Here is a 22,174-nt window from a genome sequence, read left to right on the forward strand (position 1 = left end):
GGGAGGTGCCTGATGTCTCAGAGTCCTCTGAGCCAGGGTGTTTTGGGCTGGGGCACAGGGATGCAGAGGAGGCAAAGAGGCTCCAGTCCTCATTCCTTCTCTTCCAAATGAAAGATTGGGTTGATGGGGACCTGCTTGTGCCACAGCACACACAGGGGGTACTTCTCCCCAGCCCAAATTTAGCTGCTCATGCACAAAATTCAGGTTCCCCCATTCCCCAGACACATCTCAGTCAGTTCTGCCAGGTAACTTACTCACTTTCAAGCTAATCAGGGAATTCAACACAAACACCAAAAGGGTTAATGCTCAAATATATTTGAAGGGAAAAAAAAAAAAAAAAAGAAGAAAAAAAAGGCATTGTTTTAATTATGGAGCAAATAAGAGACAGATAATATCTGATGAACAGCTCTCTTTCTTCCAGTGCCATTGCATCTGGGGACACTGGAAAGCAGTCCTAATGGCACTGCTTTATCTAAGAGGATGATGGATAGTGGTGAAAGAGGAAAAAAAAAGGGGAAAAGTAAGACATTAGCACATCAATGGTGTGCCTGTGACCTCCATCAAGAGATCTGAAGCAACTTAATGAAATTTTAATTAGGCAGCAAGCAGTGCACTGTTGCTGGGTACCAGATCAGACCTTCTTACCAGCACTGTTATTATCCTTCTTTGGGATAAGCCCTTTCCTGGCATTGGCAGCAAAGCTGGGCTCATGGTCCTGGGCCAAGGAATGCCCTGCAGGTCACAAAGCTCTCCCATCTGGCTTTTCCTTACAAAGCCAGAAGGTGATACATAATAGAATATTTGTTAGTAAATTCAATAGAAATATAGCCTAATAAAAGTTTACTAAAATAATGAATTTCTATACTAAGGGTTGCTTTTAAAACAAGGTGCTTTGTGAAACTATCAGTCAACTATGCCAAGCATCCTGTAGGTTGTGATAACATCAAGTCTTCTAAGACCCTGGGCGCCTACAGACAACATTTATGTGGACTCTGACCCACCTGGGCAATCTACCAGCGGGAGACTGGAGACAGGACAAAGATGACAAAGGACTAGAATCAACAAAGAACCCCACAGGAGACCCTTGAGCCTGCATAATTACAAAGATAGCCAATTCCAAGAAATAAAATTACTATGTAGAAGAATTCTGGGAACTCATTGACATGGAACTGAATATGCATATTTTTGGTGTATATTAGTAGGGGTGTTTCCCTGACTCGTTGGAGCACTCATGGTGGAGAATCCCCAGTGCTTCCCAGCGCTGCAATAAAGAATGCCTGCTCAATAACAGCTTGTTTGTTGTTATTGGGTCTCGATCTCGGAATCCTTACCCAGCCGCACCTAGCCTCCCACTGCGGTGAGGAGTGTTAGAAAGCAAGGGGGTTTGGAAGCTCCGAATTTTTTTGTTTCAGTTGGCGACCCAGATGGGACGTCTTCTCTGCTCGGCTGCGGGAACCTCCGAATCGGCGACCCCCTAGGCTGGCCCCAGAGAGTTCTCTGGAGGGACTCACCGATTCGGCGGATCCACGCGGGAGCAGACAAGGACCTCTGGTAAGAATAAGGCATTCTTTTGTTTGTTTGTTTGTTTGTTTGTTTTTGGGACCGGTCAGTTGGAAGGCTGCCTCGTAAGTCGCAGTTCGTAAGAACCCCGCAGGGTGGCGAAAGCACAGTAGAGTGTGCTTTTTGGTTCAGCACGCGTAAGTGTGCTTTGGGTACAAGCTCAGTAGAGTGAGCTTTGGTACATTTGGTTCAGCACGCGTAAGTGTGCTTTGGGTACAAGCTCAGTAGAGTGAGCTTTGGTACATTTGGTTCAGCACGCGTAAGTGTGCTTTGGGTACAAGCTCAGTAGAGTGAGCTTTGGTACATTTGGTTCAGCACGCGTAAGTGTGCTTTGGGTACAAGCTCAGTAGAGTGAGCTTTGGTACATTTGGTTCAGCACGCGTAAGTGTGCGTTGGCGGTATAAGCTCAGTAGAGTGAGCTTGTACAAGTATTGATTTCCTGGTAATCAGACTTGGCAAATGTTATTTTAGGTTGTGAACCTGGAAAATGTTATCTGGATATTGAGTTATTATTGGAAATACTGATTTTTGGTTTGGGAATTGCATTGTATTATCTCATGAGACTGGATGAAATATTTGTGAATTGGGTGTGTGTGTGTGACTGAGACGTGCAGTCAAGCACGAAGTGAGTGTGGAGTTCTGGTCCGCGGTTCCGCAGCTCCGCCAGGGGCGCGGCCGGAGACGAACAAAGCGCAAGTTTTGTCATTTGTAACTATGTATAGAGATCTCTTTAAAATTGAAACAATAGCAAAGTTTGGCTGATAGTAACTTGGAGTGTCTTAGCAGCTGCCGAAGGGATAATAACTGGATGGATAATTGTTTAATGTGTGTTTTGTAAGTGTCCCAAGTTCCCTATGTTTTATGTGATTAATGTAAGGTTTTTTGAGACAATGATATAATTGGAATTGTCAATTGTGGGGCTGACCTGTTGATATTTGGGAAGAATTTATAGCCTCACTGAAGTATACTGTGTTGGGTTAAAAATGAGAAGCACACAGGACAGTGGAATTCTTAAGAAATGTCCCCTGGGCTGTATATGGGCCTACTGGAAGAATATTGCAGAGGGGCTGGGAGAGTCACTTAGTAAAAAGACTCTAATCAAATATTGTTACCAATGGTGGCCGCCATATCAACTAGAAAACGAAAAAGTGGCCAATGAATGGGACCCCGAATTATAATACCCTCCTTCAACTTATGTTATATCTCAGGAGAGAGGAAAATGGATTGAAGTATCATACGCAGATATGTTCTTTTCCCTGTGAAATCATCCCGAGTGGCAAAGGGACTGCGGCATGGTCCCACCCTCTGACCCGCTCTAAAGGTGGTATTGTGAAGAAAAATTTCGTTGTCTTAATTGTCTGGTAACTGTTAAAAAGTGTTGTTTAGCTTGTGTCTGGTATTGCCCTTTTGTTTCACTTGTGTCTTGTAACACGATAACGTATCCTCAGCAGGATGTGACATTACTAAATGCTCACCATTAGAATGTATTCTGGAGGTTGGAAAAAGTCTGGGAGTAAGCCTTTGAAGATTCGTGGATTGCAATCAATGTGGTTTTGCAAGCATGAAGGAGGATGAGATGTGCCAGGTGTGGATGGTTTTATGATAATGAAATGTGAGTTTAGTAAATAAAGTTGTTGTAAGTCGAGGAGAATATAGAGGATCAGTTAATGGAACCCTCAGCTCTCCCTCTCCACCCGGGTAATACGAGGGGGAGTGAAATGGGGGCGAGTAGGTGTTTGGAGGATACAGATTCCAGTCAGGTGACTGGAAGAGTGGGGCACTGTCCTGCTGTTCATGCCCCTTTAAGATAAGCATTAAAGGTGGAAGGACGGCTGGTTGATATGCATGTCCCTCTTAAAGCATTGGATCTGTTAAATTGGAAACAGTTTGTGGGGCCAATGCGAAGAAAAGTATTGAAGCTACTAAAAGTAATAATGATAATTGAAAAATATATAATAGTAAAAATAAATAATAATCCTCTTCAGTAATGAGAACTGTTAAGAGTTTAAAAAAAGCTAAAGAAATGGAATATAAACATCCACAAGATTATATTAACCATCTTTTGCCCAGGGAGAACCCAGACTGGAATCCTAACTCCAGGAGGGACCTGGACAGACTAGAGGAATGTCAACAATTAATTTTGTATGGGGTCCAGGATGGGACCCACAAACCAAACCAAACAAACTTGTGCATGAGGTTAAACAAGGGTCTGACAAAGCATTTTCAACCTCTTTTGAGAGGCTATGTGAGCCTGCTAGAAAATTGATATATTGGGACCTGGAACCTGATTGTAAATGTTTTACATATTGTTTACATGTTGGCCTGCCCTGGATAATGGAAAGCAAAAAACAGAGACCAGGCCAGAGTGAGATCATTGTCTGTGAGTTACTGCTGAAATCGAGCCTGATTGGGTTATATCAGTGTGTATATTGTAAGCAAGAAGAGCATGGGAAAAAGAATTGTTCCCGATCCTGGCAGAAGCATCTAGGTCTAAATTAGATCCTATCTGGACAATAGGTCAAGATAAGGGCTCAGACTGGCTGGAGGTTGAATTAAATTCCCTAGCAGAACCATGAAGCTGGGAAGGACAGGGTTAATTTTCGTTGAATACAGGACCTAGTTATGCTGTTCTAAATTCTTGCAAGGAACCTTTAGGTAAAGTTTTCTATAACAGCTGGTGGTGCGACAGGGAAAAAGATGTTATGCCTTTTTTCCAGCTCCTCAGGAGAGAGCTGGGAAAATGGACCTTGCTATACAAACCTGAATGTCCGTTGCCGCTTTTGGGTGTGAAAACAGGAGGCTAAAATGATGGGCTCGGGGAGCCTCACTGACACCAGCCCCCACCCCATTGCTGGCTGGCACAGCGCTGTATCTGCAGTGTGTTTGAGCCATAGGGTGGTGTGAGGAACCAGCCCTCAGGCGGGAATATGTGTCAAAGCTCTATTGTAACTCCTCTCGTTTGCATCCCAAAAGGCCTTCCTGAGAGAACTGAGACACCGATAAGGACCTGAGGAGTGGAGGGGGTGAAGGCCCACTTCAGCTGCTCGGCCTTCCCACGGCAAAATGGATACAGGTATTTGTTTGCATAAGTAGATACCTTCTCAGGTTGGCCTGAGGCTTTTCCACGTCGCACTATCAAACTCAAGGAAGGAGTACAACCAGTTAGGATAAAACAGTAACCCCTAAAGCTGGAAGACAGGCAGGCGGTAAAAAATATTATAAAAGACTTCCTGAAATTTGAACTACTAATTGAGTGTTCTTCAGAATATAACACTCCTATTTTGCCTGTCAAAAAGCCTGATGGTAAACCCTACCGATTGGTACAGGATTTGCGGGCAATAAATAGGATAGCGGAAGATATACATCCGGTAGTGGCAAACCCATACACCTTGTTGAGTAATTTAAAAGAGACCTATGAATGGTTCACAGTATTGGATCTGAAGGATGCATTCTTTTGCCTCACCTTGGCCCCTGAAAGCCGCAATTTATTTGCTTTTGAATGGGAAAACCCTGATTCAGGGTGAAAAGCCCAACTTACCTGGACAGTGTTACCCCAAGGATTCAAACACAGTCCTACAATCTTTGGAAATCAATTGGCTAAGGAGTTAGAGGCCTGGGAAAGACCTCCAGGAAATGGGACTCTTTTGCAGTATGTTGATGATATTTTAATAGCCACAGAAAGAAAAAAAAAAGAAGAATGTAAAGAATGGACTGTGAGTTTACTGAATTTTCTTGGACTAAGTGGTTACTGAGTCTCATTACAGAAAGCCCAGATTTTGAAGAAAGAAGTCCAAGGAGCAGAGACAGCTTGGGAATGACCGGAAGGAAGCTATTTGCAGGACTCCAGAACCAACTACAGTAAAAGAGCTTTGAACCTTTCTGGGAATGACAGGAAATGGAAGCGATCACACATGACTGCATAGAGACTATTGAGACAGTGTATGCAAGCAGATCTGACTTGAAGGAGGAACCACTGGAGGAACTGAATACACTTGGTACGCCAACGGGAGCAGTGTTGTAGAAGATGAGTCCACATGGCAGGATATGCTGTAACCACCACGGATCGAGTGGTGGAAGCAAAGTCCCTCCCTAAGGATACATCTGCACAGCGAGCTGAAATAATTGCTCTAGTGAGAGCACTGGAGCTTGCTAAAGGTCTAAGAGTGAATATCTGGACAGATTCAAGATATGGCTTTGGTGTAGTTCACGCTCACGGAACTATTTGGAAGGAATAAGGAATTTTGACAACCCTGTACAATTGCCTTCAGCCGTTGCTATTACGCACTGCAAAGGATACCAGAAAGGTAACACTGCCCAGGAGGTGGGAAATAAATTGGCAGACTGAGGCAAAAAAAAAAAAAAAGGGCGGCGGAACAAGGTGAGGTATTAAGTCTGATTTCCTGAGAAAACTTTGACACTACCTGATTCAGTTAATTATGATGAAAGGGATCTTTGGAAGCAGAGATTGAATCAACAGGTTGGGCAAAATTGAGAGATAACAGAATAGTGGGTTCCTTTCAGGGTGTTATGGAAACTGGTAAAAACAGATCACGACAAGACACATTGGGAAACTGGAGCTTTGTACAATTCTCTCACAAAACAAATAGTAGCTAGGAATCAGTTTCAAACTGTGAAGAGTATGGTTGATAGATGTGAAATCTGCTAATAAAAAAAAAAAAAAATAAATCCAAAGGTGGAGAATCGAATAAAATTTGGAAGTATTGATAAAGGGAATGTTCCAGGCCAAAACTGGCAGATAGTTGTTTTTTTCAGAATTCCCCAGAAAGGGCAGGGATATTCATACCATTTCAGGATGGCCTGAATCCTTCCCCTGTAGAATCAACAAGGCCTGATAAGTTACAAAAAAATTTTATTGAAAGAAATTATTCCTAGGTTTGGAGTGCCAGAGGTGATCTCTGATAAGGGAACACCCATTGTGTTATAAGTGGTTCATCAAGTTAGTAAATTCTTAAAAATTAATTGGAAATTGTACACAGCTTACCACCTGCAAACAAGTGGGCAAGTGGAAAAGGCTAGTCATTTGATAAACACATTTAGGGTGGCATCAAGCCCTCCCTATTGAACTAACAATCAGTAGTTCAAGAATATGGAATGACTACCCTGTTTGTAGGGTGTCTCAGAAATATAACCCATTTAACCTGGCATGGACAAACATACTTATTTTGCATATACAGAGGAACAGGTGGCAATGTTTTGGCACTATGAAAGCTTGAACGTAAGTCATGCAAGCTTATCTTTGGGGAAATTAAATGAGATATTGAACCAGTCTCAAGAACTTCCAGAGCATTTAAGGAAGCAGAATAAAACCTTGGCTGAGTCTGTCATTAAAACAGTAATAGCCAAAGACAAACTTATTGGTCTGTCTAGTCAAATTGAATCTGAAACTGCCCATCATTGGTGGGATATCATTTCAGGATACTCACCCTCTGCAGAAAGAACTTTAAATATTTTAATTCACCCACTTTTGATACTATTGATGTTTGTGATTATACTGAAGGTAGTTAATTGCCTTTTATGGTATAAGCTAAAGAAACTGACTTTAAGAATTTGGGCCTTGCCTAAAGTAATGAAATATAATGATCTAGAATCTTTGTAAAGGAATTTACAAAGTTTAAAGAAAAGGGGGGATTGATACATAATAGAATATTTGTTAGTAAATTCAATAGAAATATAGCCTAATAAAAGTTTACTAAAATAATGAATTTCTATACTAAGGGTTGCTTTTAAAACAAGGTGCTTTGTGAAACTATCAGTCAACTATGCCAAGCATCCTGTAGGTTGTGATAACATCAAGTCTTCTAAGACCCTGGGCGCCTACAGACAACATTTATGTGGACTCTGACCCACCTGGGCAATCTACCAGCGGGAGACTGGAGACAGGACAAAGATGACAAAGGACTAGAATCAACAAAGAACCCCACAGGAGACCCTTGAGCCTGCATAATTACAAAGATAGCCAATTCCAAGAAATAAAATTACTATGTAGAAGAATTCTGGGAACTCATTGACATGGAACTGAATATGCATATTTTTGGTGTATATTAGTAGGGGTGTTTCCCTGACTCGTTGGAGCACTCATGGTGGAGAATCCCCAGTGCTTCCCAGCGCTGCAATAAAGAATGCCTGCTCAATAACAGCTTGTTTGTTGTTATTGGGTCTCGATCTCGGAATCCTTACCCAGCCGCACCTAGCCTCCCACTGCGGTGAGGAGTGTTAGAAAGCAAGGGGGTTTGGAAGCTCCGAATTTTTTTGTTTCAAAGGGAATGGGACTTAGAGCTTCAAAAGATGGAGACAATGTCACACCATCAAACCCTCTGAGCCAGGCTCTGTTCTGGGCCCTGCAAAGGGGAAACACAATGTTTAACCCAAAAACATCTCTGGTGGGTGCAGGTGATGCCCTTCCCAAGGCACAGGGTTCAGGATTCCCTGTTTGTGGAGCATGTTTGTGGGCAGGAAACCCAGCTGCTCATGGGAACAGGGCTGCTCATAGCTCTGCTAATCTGACCCCAACAGGCAACCCTTAGAGTGCACTGGGAACCCAGGGCTGAACTGACACGGCAGGAAACCAGCATGAAGGTTTATTAAACCTTTCAGCACCTTCTAATCAAAGGGCAAGCAGGTTTACTGTGCATTTTCAGTAGGCTGAATCTTTACAAATCCTGCTATGGGCAAAAAACCAGGAAAGACCCACCCAGGGAACTCCTGGAGCTGTGCAAATCCTTCTCCCCTGTCCTGAGTGGGTTTTCTGCCCTGCTCTAGCAGGGCATCACTGTCTACAGAGGCAAGTGGTCCATGTGGTTTTAACCTGAATCCCACGGGCTGATCAGTTTGTTATTTTAGATTACATGCTTGACAAAGCCTGAAAATAATTGGAGACTATCTGGAAAAATAAAAATAGACATTTGAAATGGAGCAGCACTAGCTTCCAAAGTGCAGCAGTGAGACAGGAACCCATGAGCCAAATGCTCCCAGTGAAAGAGAAAATAAATTAGCTCAGGATAAAGGACTATTTTGCATGCACACATATGCATGCAGAGATCTGGCACCAAAAAAAAAGAAAAGTAGTGAGATGGGATGAAGCAGCTCAGAGCTCAAAAGCTCACCTGTTTTTCCCAGCTCTACCAGTTGGCCTCCCTAGAGCAATCCCATCTCCCCACAGCACCTGCACCCCTCAGGATGCCCCTCTCCAGCCCTCACAGCTCCAGGACTTCCCACAACAGATTCTTCTTTCCATTAACTGTGTGAAGGTCCTGCTCCTAAATTGACTGTGGCTCCTAGGTAATATTCCCATCACAAACCTCTCTTCTAACCTGGCTCCAGCCACTTTCCATCAGCTCCTTCAAGGTCTCAGCCTGGCCACAACATCTCCAGGAGTCAGGGATATTTTACTCTATTCCACCCCATCAAATCACCATCATGATGCTGAGCACGCTGCAAAGCCCCAGCAGCCTGAGCACTGATAGGGTTAAATTAAAGGTACCCATGATACTAGAGAGCTGCAAAGTAATTATGAAAGGAAGCAGAAAAAAGGCAGCAACTCTAAGCAGACATGAAGGCCCTCTTAAGAGAAGAAAGGCATGTTAATTAACCTCTAGACATGATTCAAAGCATCATTTGTAGCATGATTAACATAATCCTCCAAGTGCAAACACACAACTGGCATTAACGACCATTTGCAGGGCTGAACGCTCCCCCACCCCTTCATCAAATCAGCACATTGGAACGGGGAAACATCTGAAAGGCGGTAAGTGTGCACGTTTCAGGAAACAAAAAGAACAACAGACAACGTTCCCCGGGGATGGACATCCCGGCTGCGGGCTGCTCCCACCCCCTGCAGGGGGGCATCCTCCCCAGGTGTGCTCTCAGCATCCTCCCCAGGTGTGCCACCAGCTTCATGCTAGAAGAGCTGAGCCCCGCGTTGGTTTTTGCTTTCTTGCCCCCCAGCCACAGTTTCACCCCCTTCTCACCAGCCTCTGCCACTTCAGCAAAAAGCTGGTGGCTGTTTCCAAAGTTCTCAGACTCCCATGCACCTTTAAAGAAGGAGCTGCCCAAAAGATTGCTTGAAACGTTGGCAGTGAATGTCACAAGTTCTGAAAACAAAGAAAAAAGAGCCACAATTGTCCTCATTTTTCCTAAAAGGAGGATCTTCTGCTTGAACTTGTGGACAGGGCTCACATCACACAGCTCCTGAGCACTGAGGTGTGCAGGTTTGGAGCACTGCTCATGCACAAAAGCCAAAGCTGTTGCCTGCCTTAGCAAAGATGTCAGGGATATTTTATTATATTCCACCCCACCAAATAACCATCACAACAGGTATCCTCATCCTCGTTGTGGCAGAAAGCTGGCAGGGGAGCACTTCCCTCTGAAAGAGACCGTGCTGCTTGTTGTTCAGGAATTATTTGGGTGGTATTATTGAAGGAGACAAGGATGTGTCACCAAAACCTCCTGTAAACTCCACTCAGTACCATGATATTATTCGTTGCTACCACAGCCTGAGCTCAGGGGCTTTGTGTTCCATTATATTTTGGATCTGAAGTCTTTTCAGAGGTTATTAGATGGCTGAGGCTGTGTGTAGCTGAAGCCTGTTTAAATGAGTCACTGCTGAGCTTCATTCTTATCTTTAAAGTTTGTTATGACTTGGAAGTGTTTATCTGAATTACATTTGCAACAAAACAACTGAACAAAGGGCCAGTTTATGGAAAGGACAGCATTTCTGCACGTTTTTATATCAATAGGAAGGATTTTATGCAGCTGGTTCTTTTCTTTGCAGTTCACAATATTTGTCTTTAATGACAATTTGAAGGACCATGGGATTGAAGCCTTCACACGCTGACCTGGCATCCTGGGAGAGAGAAGAGTGCAGCTCCACGGCAGGCTGAGAAACCCAGCTCCTGACCCCCCTGGTGCCCAGCACAGCCAGGACCTCTCAGGGATTTAGCACTTGTCTTGGGATTTCTGCTATGGAGTGACCCCAGAGCAAATCAAAGCTCATGTGTTTTGGAGCAGTAGTGAAATCACACTCACAACCTCAGGGTAAGAAGCTAAGAAGGGGAGGAGGGAGCAAGGGGAGGGGCGAGCGGGTGGTGGGGATGCTGGGGCTGGGCTGTGTGTGATCCCCGCACGCCCAGCGGGGACAGGCAGCTCTTTGTCACGCCGGGACGCTGCCACAACCCCGAGCCCCACGGGGCAAGCTGGGAGGCCTTGGCCTCCTTCCTCCCAAACCCGGCAAGGGCACCAGCCCGGCTGGCTGGGCAGGGGGAGTGGCCGCAGCCCCACACGTCCAGGCTTGATTTCTGGATCCGCGTGTCCCAGGGGCAGCAGTTTCAGGCACCTCTCTGCTCTCCCGCTGCTCAGCAAACCCAAGCGATGCTCCCTGCCCCGCTGGGAGCACCAAACCTCTCCCGTTTCTCCCCCGACTCCCTCCCTCCCAGATGCCCCCGCAGGAGCTCACCCAGGGCCGGGTGGCACGGCACAGGGGGGCCGGGGCAGACCTGCAGCACCACCGCGGCCAGGACCTGCGCTGCGGCCACGCTCAGGCTGTGCGGGCCACCACCCCGGCACAAAAGTCTCCATGCAGCACCCCAGGGGTGGCTGAGCACCCCGACAAGGGATGTGGCCCCACGAGGACCGCTGGACACCCAGGGGTGCTGAGGGACAGGACATGGGGGATGCGGTGGATGCAGGGGATGAAAAGGGATGCTCGGGGGCAGCATGGGGGGATGCAGGGGATGCTTGGGATGCTCAGGGCAGGACAAGGATGCTGGGGATGGTCTGGAAGACAGAATGAGGGGATGCTGGGCAACATGGGTCAGAATGGGGAATGCTGGGGTGATGACAGGGGGACGTTAGGAAGGTGCGGAGCACAGAGAGATACCGGAGAGTCTGGGACAGGTCGGGGGGATGTGGGAGGGATGACGGGAGGGAAGAGGGTGCCGAAGAGCGCGGGGCATGTCGAAAGGATGCCGAGAGGTGATGGGGGGACTCCCGGGAGCACAAGGCAGGCAGACGGGGGCGATGCCGGGGAGGCGATGGGGGATGCCGAGGAGCTTGGGACATGTCGAGGGGATGCCGGGGAACCGGGGCTAGGCGGGGAGGGGGCCGCGGGAGGGAGGGGCTCACCTGCCAGGAACCGGAGGGGATGTCTCCGAAGCCGCCGGGGCCGGCGGAGCCGTGGCAGGCGCGGGGCGGCCCGGAGCAGCGCCAGAGCAAACCGAACCCGGCGGCGGCACGGCCGGGCGGCAGCAGCCAGGCCGGGGAGAGGAAGGCGGCGACGCAGGCGGCCAAGAGGCCGGCGGAGAGCAGCGCCCAGAAGCAGCCGACGCCGCTGCACATGGTTCGCCGGCGGGGCAGGGAACCCGCGCCCCGCGCCGCCCCCACCGGCACCGGCACCGACAGCATCGGCGGCCGGCGGGGCCGGGCGCGGGGCCGGCAGCGCTGCCCGCGCCCCCTGCGCGCTCCCTGCGCGCCGCCCCCCCCCCCCGCTTTGCGCGCTGCCTGCGCGCCGCCCCCCCCGCGGGGCGCGGCTGAGACCGGGCGCGGTTGCGACACCCGCGGAGGGCGGGGAGGGGAGTCCCGCCCCCCCACCTGCGCACACCTTTCGGGGCTTTTACACCGGTTTTCCTGCCCAGCCTCCAAAAAGTCCTTTTCTTCCTGCCGCGATCGGGGGCACCGCGCGTGTCCCCCCGCGTGTCCCCCCGCACGCGGCGATGCGGCGGCTCCGCGGGCGGGAACACGCGTGGGGGCTGCGGGGAATTTCTGGCGGCCCGGCTGTCACCGGGGGGGAGGGTAGGGAATTGAAAACGCCTGCAATGTGTATCATCTTAAATTTATTAATTTTCTCCTTCGATCCCCGCGGTTTCTCCGCAGCGGGTGCAGAGCCCGGCGGGGCGGCCGCCCGGGAGCTGGGGCTGCCTTTGGGTCTAAAAGCTGCGCCTCCCCGCGCAGATGCGTTTTTATAACAGTCACTCTGAAACTTCCTGGAGCAGCCGGGATTTATCCCTGCTAAACCTCCCGGCCGCTTTGCAGCATGAGTTGGTATCTGATGCTCCGGCCTCGCGGATCTTAGGGGGGTTTCTCCACCGCCAGCAGCTCCCTGTCCCCCCGAGAGGCACCCACCCCACAAGAGGCAAATCCTTTTAAAAAAGGTTTCTCCTGCTCTAAGTCTTCAGGCGGGTTTCGGGCACTTCCTGCTGAAATAAGAGCTAGAAGTGCTGAGCACCTTTGGGTCCAAAACCAAAGCGCTTTCCCTTCAGGTCCGGGCTGCCTTGCTCGGTGTTTTAATCGCAGCCCTCGCAGAGGAGGGGGCTGAAACTGCCGGAGCGGGATTTTCCTGCCGAAATCCGCGCTCCCAAGCCGGGGGGTTGGCACCCTCTCCTGGTGTGCGCCCAGACTGCTGGAGGCAGGAGCTGGGCTGCTCAGCCCCCGGGGCTGCCGGGGAGGAGGGAAGTGATGCGCAGATCGTTTGCACTTTGCAGCTGAATTCACGGACAAAACGCCCAGGATAAAACGCTGCTGCTGTGTCTGGTGGCAGCGTCTGACCTTCAAGGGGCCGTGTCCTTCTTCTTGCATGTAAAACCCGTTGTGCGTGCGGGTTGTCCTGGGACCTCCTGCAAGGTTTTGAAGGGACAGACTCGCACTCAGCCTTGTCTCATCTCCCTGGTTTGGAGAAATACCCAACTGCTGCCATGTGCCGTGTCACTGCTTGTACCCTTTGAGGCATCTAGAAAAACAAAAGGGGGAAAAAATGGTAAATGGAGGAAAAGAGAAACTTGGTTTAAACTACATTTTTTTCTTATCTTTTTGTTGTTGTTGTTGTTGTTGCTTTTTTCTTCTTCTTTTTTTCCTTCCAGTATTTATGGCACCATAAAAGGCTCAGAATTTGGGAAAAACTGTGAATTGGAGAAAGGTCATCTGAGGTCAGTCCCACCCAACACCACCTGGACTAACAGGAGGTAGGAACAATCCTGTTTGTTTTCAGTAAATTATAATAATTCTGGAGTGGCACAAAAGCTCTGCAGAAAAGTGTGAGGAAGAGCCAGCAGGTCAGGGCTGGGAACAGCTGCAGAGGACTTTCCTCTCCCCCATGTCTATGCCCAGAGCTCAGCTGCCCAGAGATCACCCACAGCAGGGCAGGACCACATCCCTCTTCTGCTAGGAGAGAGGATTTTTCTTCCCCCTCTCCCATTTTATTTTGTTTTCCACTTCAAGGCTCAGGTTTTTACCCACCCACTAAGAGTCAGACAGAAACCCTTCACCCCTTACTTGTGCCCAGCCACCAGACACAGAGAAACAAACCTTCCTCCTTGGGCACCTGCTCAGTAGAAGGAGACAAGGAGGGATTACAACGTTTCAATAAAATCAGGTAATTTATTTTTTTGTTGCCAGGCTGGAACGTGGGATAATTCCATTCTTTGAAATCCTCAGCACAGCTGAGAAAGCTGGTACCAACCCTCCTGCTCCAATTAAGGCTGAGGTCAGCCACAGCCACATTTTGATGTGTGCATGCAGCCACTTGTTTGCCCATCAGAGAAAAAAAAAAAAAAGGAGGAAAACTAGAGTCTGTAATTGAAGCTGCTGTGGTGGCAGATCTGAAGCATCCTGACTGGAATGGCATCAGTTCTGTCTCCTCAATTTTACAGCTTCCCCAGCATCCTGCTGTGCACCACCACATGGATATGCTGCATCTTTCCCACTCTCCCTCACCAGTAATTCTTGGATTCTTAGTGATTTCTATTCCTTATTTTAAAGTTCATCTAAGGTATCTTTGTTTGAAATGTAATTTTTAAACCATGCTAATGGCAACGTTTCTAATAGGTGGTTTTTAAGCTTGTGGTGTGTTTCTGTGCAAAGGCATCTTTGGCTCCTTATATATTTTGGACATTATTGTTAATTCCAGAGTAAGATCTAGGCTGTTAGAGCCCCATAGTCATATAGCTTTTAATTAGCTGTATTCCCAAAGTAGTGAAAAGTCTATGCATGAGATAGAATCCCAACATCATGTAAATACATGTCCCAAAGATGTGAGAAATGGCAATGGCCTGGAACATGATTTGCTACATTTCTGGTTTTCTGAGTCCTGTAATTGAGCAGAGCAATTCCCTGTGGTTAATTGTCTGAGGCAAAGGATCATAGAATCACAGAATCATAGAATACCAGGTTGGAAGGGACCTCAAGGATCATCTGGTCCAACCTTTTTAGGTGCTACTATAGTTTATGTGAGGTGGCTCAGCACCCTGTCAAGCTGAGACCACTTCCCATGGGAGACTATTCCAAGGTTTGACTGTCCTCATGGTGAAAAACTCACCTCTTGTGTCCAAACAGAATCTCCCCAGGAGCAACTTGTGCCTACCACCCCTTGTCTTTTCCATGTGGCTCCTTGTAAATAGGGAGTCTCCAGCTTCTGGGTGACCCTCCTTTAAGTACTGGAACACAGAGTCTTGTTCTGCTTTATTCATTCTGTCCAAACAAGAGCATCCCATTTAGATCTTTTCAAATATTAAAGTTTGTTTTTCTAGCTATGGGGAGGCAAAAAGCACCAGGCACTCAGGCAATTATTTTTCTTTGAATATTTTATTGTAGGGAGGTGTCTCCCAGCTTCTCTGATGTTGGCCAGCCTATGTCCTGAAGTCACATTTCAGCTGATTGCTCAGTTAATTGAACTGTCACGTCCTGTTAAAAACTCCAGAACCTGATGTTATTAGTGCTTCCAGTTCAGATCTCCAGGGCTGAGTGACTGTACATTGGAGCTTCAGCCCTTCTGCACATTCCCAACAGGGGGAGAAAATTTCAATCCAGGAAATGTAATTCATGCCAACCATGCCTGTAGCTTGAGGTTTCATCAATTATCTAGAATCTGATGCACAGATAATTGAATTATCACCAAGACTGTGACAGGTTGGACGAGGCTTTTCAGCAAAGGAGCTGCTGCTTGAAAAATTAATTGCAACACAGAAGATTTTCTTCCTGGAGTGTGGTGGGGGATGCTACAATTTGCCCACCCCAGCCCTGCATTGCCAGATGGGCAGGTTTCTGACAGTGTTGCCTTTAGTGATGGCAGCAATTGTCACTTTGCAGCTGGAGGTGCAGTCTCGGGAGACTGCCTGTCCCAGCACAAAAGGGTCCATCCTGTCAGAAATAAACCTGTCAGAAAACACACCTGCTCCAACTGCCCCTCGGAGGAGCAGCATCAGTTGGATCTACGGGCCTGGCAGTAGAAAAAAGATCAGTGTTTAAGGTCAAAAAGAGTGTCCACCATAAAGACTCCCTTGGGACTTCTACCACCAACTGCAACCAGGCAGCCTGGCAGAGCAGGACTCTGGAACTCAGCTTCAACCCCAGTTGAAGCCTGAAGCTTGATCTGCAGCACAGACCCTGCAGCCAGACACAGCTACATGGAAACAAAGGAAATCTGTGTGCAGGACACTGGGAATCAGACTGGTTGTGTTGGGGCTCCCTTTATACTTCATCTTTGTAGGGGACTGGGTGCAAACTCTTCTGCCAGAAGATGTTAATTTAGCATTCCCCAACTGAGTCACCCCCTGCTCCCAGATTTGCCCCCTTTTGTATATTTTACTCAACTACCAGGCTCTTAGGTTCCGTGCCAGGTAAGTAACCCCCTTCATTATGCAAAAACCATACACATAATAGTTCATTATCCTCCAACCAGCCTCTGGGCACATGTGCAAACATGTATCAAAGAGCATCAGTTAACAAGAATAATATCAAAAGAGAAAATGCAGTTGCTACAGGGTGTTGATCAGCTGCAACATCCTGCCCAGGGTTTCCTCTCAGCCCTGGAGAGATCCCCATGTACCTCTTATGCAATTTACCATTGGTGAGTCTTAATTAGCGAGTGTTTGTAAAGGGCTTTGGAACACTTGGATGAAAGATGTTGCAGAAACCTGTGTAATTATTATTAATGACACCGTTCTCTCCCGGCTCAAGCAGGACAGTCCGTGGCAGGGGGAGGACTCCGCATCGGTCCGTCCTGACACGGGGCTCCCGCAGCTGCCTCCTGCCCCCCCGCACCGCCCGCGGGGCTTGTTTTGGGACCCTCCTGGCCTTTTGCTAATTGGGCCCCATGGGACAAGGTCCTGGGGATCAAGCCCAACCATGTTGTGGCATAAAAAGAGCTTCAAGAGGAACTAGGTTGAGAGGTTTGTGCTGGGAAAGCTGGTTCCTGCGCGGGACGGGCTGCAGGAGCCCGCAGGGCAGCAGACGTGGCTTGTGTTTCCTCCCTCCCCGGGACTCACTGCTGGCTTCCCAGCGCTCCCAGCAATTCCAAAGGGATCGGGCGGAGCTGGGTCATTCCGGGAGAGCCGCCTCCTGCCGCTGTGCCTCAGTTTCCTCATCTGTAAACCCGGGCTGACAAGAACAGTCTTTATCCACAGGGCAGAGGGGTTGGCCCGGGGGGGAGTTTCTGGGGCGGGAGGCGGAGGAAGCGGCTGCTCAGGCGCAGCTGCCAGCGGGGCCGTTGTGGGCGCCCAGCTCAGCGTGTCGGGGCCCCCGCGCGGCCCCAGCGCCCCGAAGCGGCGGGGCGCCCTCCCGCCCTCACCCAAGATGGCCGCCCCGCCCCCGGGGGCTTCTTGCCCTCGCCCAAGATGGCGGCCCCCGCGCGCGGGCTGCCCGGCCCGCCCGCCGCCAGGGCGGCCATGCTGGGAGGGGCGGGGCCGCGTCCCGGCATGCCTGGCGCGCCGCGCCGCCGGAAGAGGCCGCGGGGCGGTTGTTGACAAGATGGCGGCCGCGGGCGCCTCGGCGGGAGGACGGGGCGGAGGGAGCGGCGGCGGCGGGCGGAGGAACGAGGCTCATTCCTAGGGAGCCGGGCTCGCTGCCCGCCGGCCCCCCCCCCCCCGCCCCAGCGGCCGCCTCGCCCCCTCCCCGGCACCATGTCGTTCTTCAGGCGGAAAGGCCGGGGGGCGGCGGGCGGGAGGCCCGGGCCTGAGGGGCGGCTGCCGCCCTCCTCTCCCGCCCGGCAGCTCAGCGCGGCCCCGCCGGGCACGGCCGCCCGGGAGGAAGCTCGGCCCGTGAGGAGCGGGCTCCTCGCAGACGACGGTCAGTGCCGGGGCCCTGCGCCCGCCGGGGGTTGCGGGGCGGGGTCGGTCGCTGCTGCGGGGCCTGGCGGGGTCGGCTGCCCGGGGCTCCCGCCGGGGCCTCGGGCGGTGCTGCAGCCCCGGCCTTCCCGGGGCCCGGCCCGGCTGCTCCTCCCGCTCCGGGGCGGGTCGGGGCAGTTGGGGGCCCTGGGGCGCGGGGTCTCGAGCCTCGCGCGGGGTTTGAGCCTCTCGAACAATGCGCGGGTTTATGGGTTTATTCCCCCCCGATGCTGCTGTGCGTGGCTTTGTAAAACTCTGCGGCAGCCCGAGGATGTCCCAGCAGTAGGTTCAAGCCCCGCTCGTGCTGGTGGCTTCCCACAAGCCAGAGGCCTCGCTGGAACTGACCATCTTTGAGGTTCCTTCCCAAGCCGTTGTAGGGTTTTATAATGTGTGTTTTGAGCTAATGGAGCACAAGAGAAGATTTGAAACGTAGGACTCCTGAAATATTTATAGTATTCCTGTTCCACAAATGGGTGTAGCTCAACTGTTCTTTGAGAGTGAAGTGTTTGGAAGGTGCTTGTGCTGAAGTGTGGTGTGATGCACTTTGGATCTGCAGAGTGTGTGGTTGGAGGGGGTTTTGTTGGAAGTGGCTCCTCTTAGGAAAGGCCCCTTGGGAAAGTGGTTCTGTTATCTCCTAATGCTGCAGCTGAAGCAATAGAACCATTGCTCTTCCAGCCGTGGCTGCTCCAGGGCTCTGAGCCCAAGTACCTGCATCAAACTTCTCATGCTCTGTGGAGGTTAGTGCAGCAGTCCTGGAAGAAATGACTTTAACCTTCTGTTCCCAGGAGTAGTTCTGAAGACTCTTGAAGTCTGCAGAAGGTTCTGCAGGTGCCACAATCCTTTTGAGATCTTCACACACTCATTTAGAGCAGCAGAACAAAGCCTTCCTACTGCTTATAAACTGCTCAAATACAGCTTTGCTCTTCGGTTGGTGAGAGTTATGGAGCTGATGTTCCATCCTGATGTGTAATTACAGGAGCAGTGTAAGATCTGGCAGAAACTTTCTCAGGGAGAAAGTACCAAGATGCCTAATTCAGTGTCTGTGTTACTTTGATTAAAGGATCTTTGGTCAGAGAAGCACAGTCAGAACTAAATGCCCCAGAGAGGCACTGGTAGAGAGAGGTGAGCTTTCATCTGGGTTGTATGTGAAATAAAATTGTTTATTATCATCTGCATTTTAGACCCTGGCTTTTAGAGAGGATCTTAAGCTGCAGCTGGGAGAACAGCAACAAATTAAGGCTTGTGATAGAACTCAAGACTAGACACATGCAGTCCAAAACCACATAAAAGCATCCCTGGCCTTGGCTTGAAGTGGTGGTGTTGGGTAAAAAGAAAGTTCTTCAAAGTGAGAACATTTAGAAAAATCTCAAAAATAATAGTGAAATAGTTTTCTTAGTATGTACCTTAAAATGAAGGTCTAGAAAACTGAGGGTGGGAATAGCTTGAGCAATTAAACTTGGGACAGTTGGACCAGCAGCTGGGGTCTTGAAGGGAGATAATGAAATGGTTATCAGTGGAAACAGGCAGACTGTGTGTTGAGTCCCTGGGGAGATCTTGGGAGTAACGTGCACAGTCCCAGCAGCTGTGACCTCTGATGCTCTTATCTTGCTTTCTGTGTTCTCGGGGGTGAACAGGTCAGGTCTGTTCCTTCTTCTGTATTTCAAGACATGAATTAAGATGCTCCCATCTCACAGTACTGCTGGAAGTTCTCACAAAATTAGTCCTCTCTGAGGTACCAGGGTCACCTCTGGCTTCTCACAGGCACCCAGTGACATCCTCTTCTTGAGGAAAGTGGAAGTAAATTCCTTAGTGAAACTTCACCCTCCAAAATCTGGTCTTGTCATGTGTAGGAGTTTTATTTTGTGCTCTGCTCTCAACTGCTTAATTTTGTTCTGCTTGAAGCTGCTGGGGACAAAAGGAGCCTGTGTGCAAAGAGGTTGGGAACATGAACCAGGAGTTTGTATTACAAGTAATAAGTACATAATTAGACAGAGAGGAACTGTGTAGCTGGTAAGAAGGAACAGATGTATTTAAACTGAAAATAGGCTTATGTAGAGCTCTGAAACTCAGGAATCGTTCCCTATAGTTCAGGTCAATTCAATTATTCAACTGTGGGAATAATTTTGAAAAGGTGAGGCATTTGTGATGCTGTGTAGAGGTGGCTTCACCCCGTTTCACCTCAGTGTTTCCTCAGACACACAGATCGTTTTCAGTGGTTTTTCTCCTGCATCTCAGCACGTCGCAGTTACATAAAAGCTGGTTCTTCCCGCTGCTCCCAGCTGCACGGGGGGCAGCTCGGGAAGAATCCTGTCCTCCTAAAGGAGGCTTAAACCCCTCTGTCAGAGGGGGGACGAGCTGGCCGCAGCTTCCAGCTGACATGCTGAGTTGCCAGTTCCCAGCCCTGCGGGGCTGGTTCTGGTGGGCGGCAGGGCCGGCAGCTCGGCCCTGGCTCCGGGGGGCTCCCTGTTGTGTAACCAGAGATTCCCTTGCAAATATCCAAGACCTCGGGCAGAAGAGGAAGGGGTTTGGGTGGTTGTTGTTCTTTAACCTCCTCGTGTTTTGTGATGCAAATGTTTGATTGTGCTGCCTTACCAGCTGTGGGGTTTGGAAGGATTTCTCAGTAGGTGTTCAAAGATGACCTGTTTGTGAGAATAGTCCCAGCCTGGAGCAGCCAGAGGAGGTTTGTTAGCAGACCGTGTTCAGTGTCACCACTTCATTTGTTTCTCGTGCCATCCTGTTGATGTTCTCCTTCAGCTTCTTGATTTTCATTTTAAACACGGCTCGTTCACTTCCTTTAGGAACTTCCTTTAATTTTTTTTTTAATTGCTTTTCCTTCACAACTTCTTTTAACTCTTCCCTTCCCCTCAGCTGCTCGTCACGGGCTGCCTGGTGGTTCAACAGTGTTATTTGTGAGAGAATTAACTCTTTGCAGTGTGTTTCCTGAACATTTCTGTGGGATCCAGCCTGACTGAGGAGGGGCTTGGTCCATGTACATTTCTCTGCTGTGGGAGATGATGTTTTTAGGTGCATGATTTCTAGTTTCATCAAGAGCATCTGCCAACACCCTGCTCTTAGAACACACCTGTCATTCTTTCCAGCTAATGCTGTTTATTAGAGTAACCCTGAGTGTTGCCTTGCTTTCATCATGCAGACAGCAAACATCTTCATCAATGTTAATTTTAACACACTGTTTTTTTTTCATTAAACTTAATTCATGGGTGATTTTGCAAGGTTTTGCTTTTCAAATTAACCCAACAGAAAAGCTTTGAAAGCCTCTGTTGGCTTCTAGATGTGCAGATTTAAATAGGAGAGATTAGTTTTAACCAAATGACAGTTTACATCTGCCTTTGATACTTGCTGAAGCTGGAATTTTGTGTCCATTCTCTGGTAAGTGTCACTGGTCACCCAAAATAGCATTAACATTTTTCTTTGTATTTTACAGTGAAAGGCAAAGAACAAGAAAAGCCCACAGATGTGAAAGCAATTAAAAGTAAGATCAATACTTAGCCTGTCTATAAATTCAGATATCTAATGTAACATGCCATATTTATTTTAAGCAGTGAGTTCATTTCCTTACAGCTGAGTGCAGATGTGACCTATCCCATTAAAAACAATCCCAAAAATTACTTCTCTTTCTGACTATTTATAGTAACTAATCTTTCATCTTGCTGAATCTGTAAGTACAGGAGGTTATTACATTATGTCAGACATGAGCTTTAATTCCAAATGATCATGCAATTCAGTCACCTTGCAAATAGTGATTATTCTTTATCTACAAGAATTTGCTTCTGAAGTTTCTTGCTTGCCTGCACTGTGCTCTGCAGTTGTGAAAAAGCAGCTTAACTCTGATTTGCAAAAGAAGCTGCCAGTGTCTGCCCTGCCTTTGTCTGATGTGGCTTGTGAGACTGAAGATCTGAGTCTTGGTCAGAATAAAGAGCTGTCCTAAGCTGCTCCATGTGGTACAGAAATCTTGCTGCTAAATCTGTTAGGAGAGGGGAAAAAAAACAAAACACCTTGATTGGAAGGAGGTTTATCAACCACAGGAAAACAAGATTATTTATCCTGTCAGTTTTTATTGCAATACTAAAAGGAGATGAGGTAATTTGTGTGAATATGATCTGTTGCTTTTATATCCTCAGACAAAATCCTGCTTCTGTACTTCGTTAATGTGTTGTCTGGGAGAAAATTAAAGGCTTTTCTCACCTTGCTGGGGTCTGTCTTGCAACTAAAATGTAGGAAACATAAGTTGCATCCACTTAATGGCACAGCCTGTGACTTCAGTTACCATCTCTGATGAGCAGCTGAAAGAGGTTGTTACCTGTAAATAAAAATGAATTTGGAAATGTGTGACACCTTGTGAGCTGCTGCAGACAGGGAGCATCTTTCCAGTTAGACAGGCAGCTGCTCCATGGTCTGTGTGGTGTTAGGTTAGCCTTTGAGCACTGCCTGGAGGTTTTGGAACAGGCATTTGATCCTCAATGTTAAGTAAAACAATTTTTCCTCAA

At 48.5% G+C, this 22,174-nt stretch overlaps 2 protein-coding genes across 7 annotated transcripts in view; one reads left to right on the forward strand and one right to left on the reverse strand.

Moving 5' to 3' along the window:
• The window catches only part of LHFPL7 (LHFPL tetraspan subfamily member 7), a 66,556-nt gene extending 54,515 nt beyond the window's left edge, over positions 1-12,041 (reverse strand). Inside the window, exon 1 of the mRNA XM_051636168.1 lies at positions 11,701-12,041. Within this exon, the coding sequence (XP_051492128.1) occupies positions 11,701-11,979 (279 nt within the window). The 5' untranslated portion in view covers positions 11,980-12,041. The remainder of the gene's footprint in view (positions 1-11,700) is intronic.
• AKAP10 (A-kinase anchoring protein 10) overlaps positions 1-22,174 on the forward strand; it is a 38,808-nt gene that overhangs the window by 2,383 nt on the left and 14,251 nt on the right. For 3 of the 6 annotated variants that reach the window (XR_007891246.1, XM_051636164.1, XM_051636162.1), the window contains exons 1-2: positions 17,300-17,631; positions 21,112-21,159. Coding sequence is in view for 3 of the 6 variants with exons in the window: in XM_051636164.1 (XP_051492124.1) it covers positions 17,466-17,631; positions 21,112-21,159 (214 nt within the window). In the remaining 3 variants the exon portion in view is untranslated. Of the gene's footprint in view, positions 1-10,351; positions 10,615-13,075; positions 13,533-17,299; positions 17,632-21,111; positions 21,160-22,174 lie in introns of those variants that run through there. The other 3 variants (XM_051636165.1, XM_051636166.1, XM_051636163.1) reach the window with 3 other exon arrangements.

This window comes from Apus apus, chromosome 18, assembly GCF_020740795.1.
Source record: "Apus apus isolate bApuApu2 chromosome 18, bApuApu2.pri.cur, whole genome shotgun sequence".
NCBI lineage: Eukaryota > Metazoa > Chordata > Aves > Apodiformes > Apodidae > Apus > Apus apus.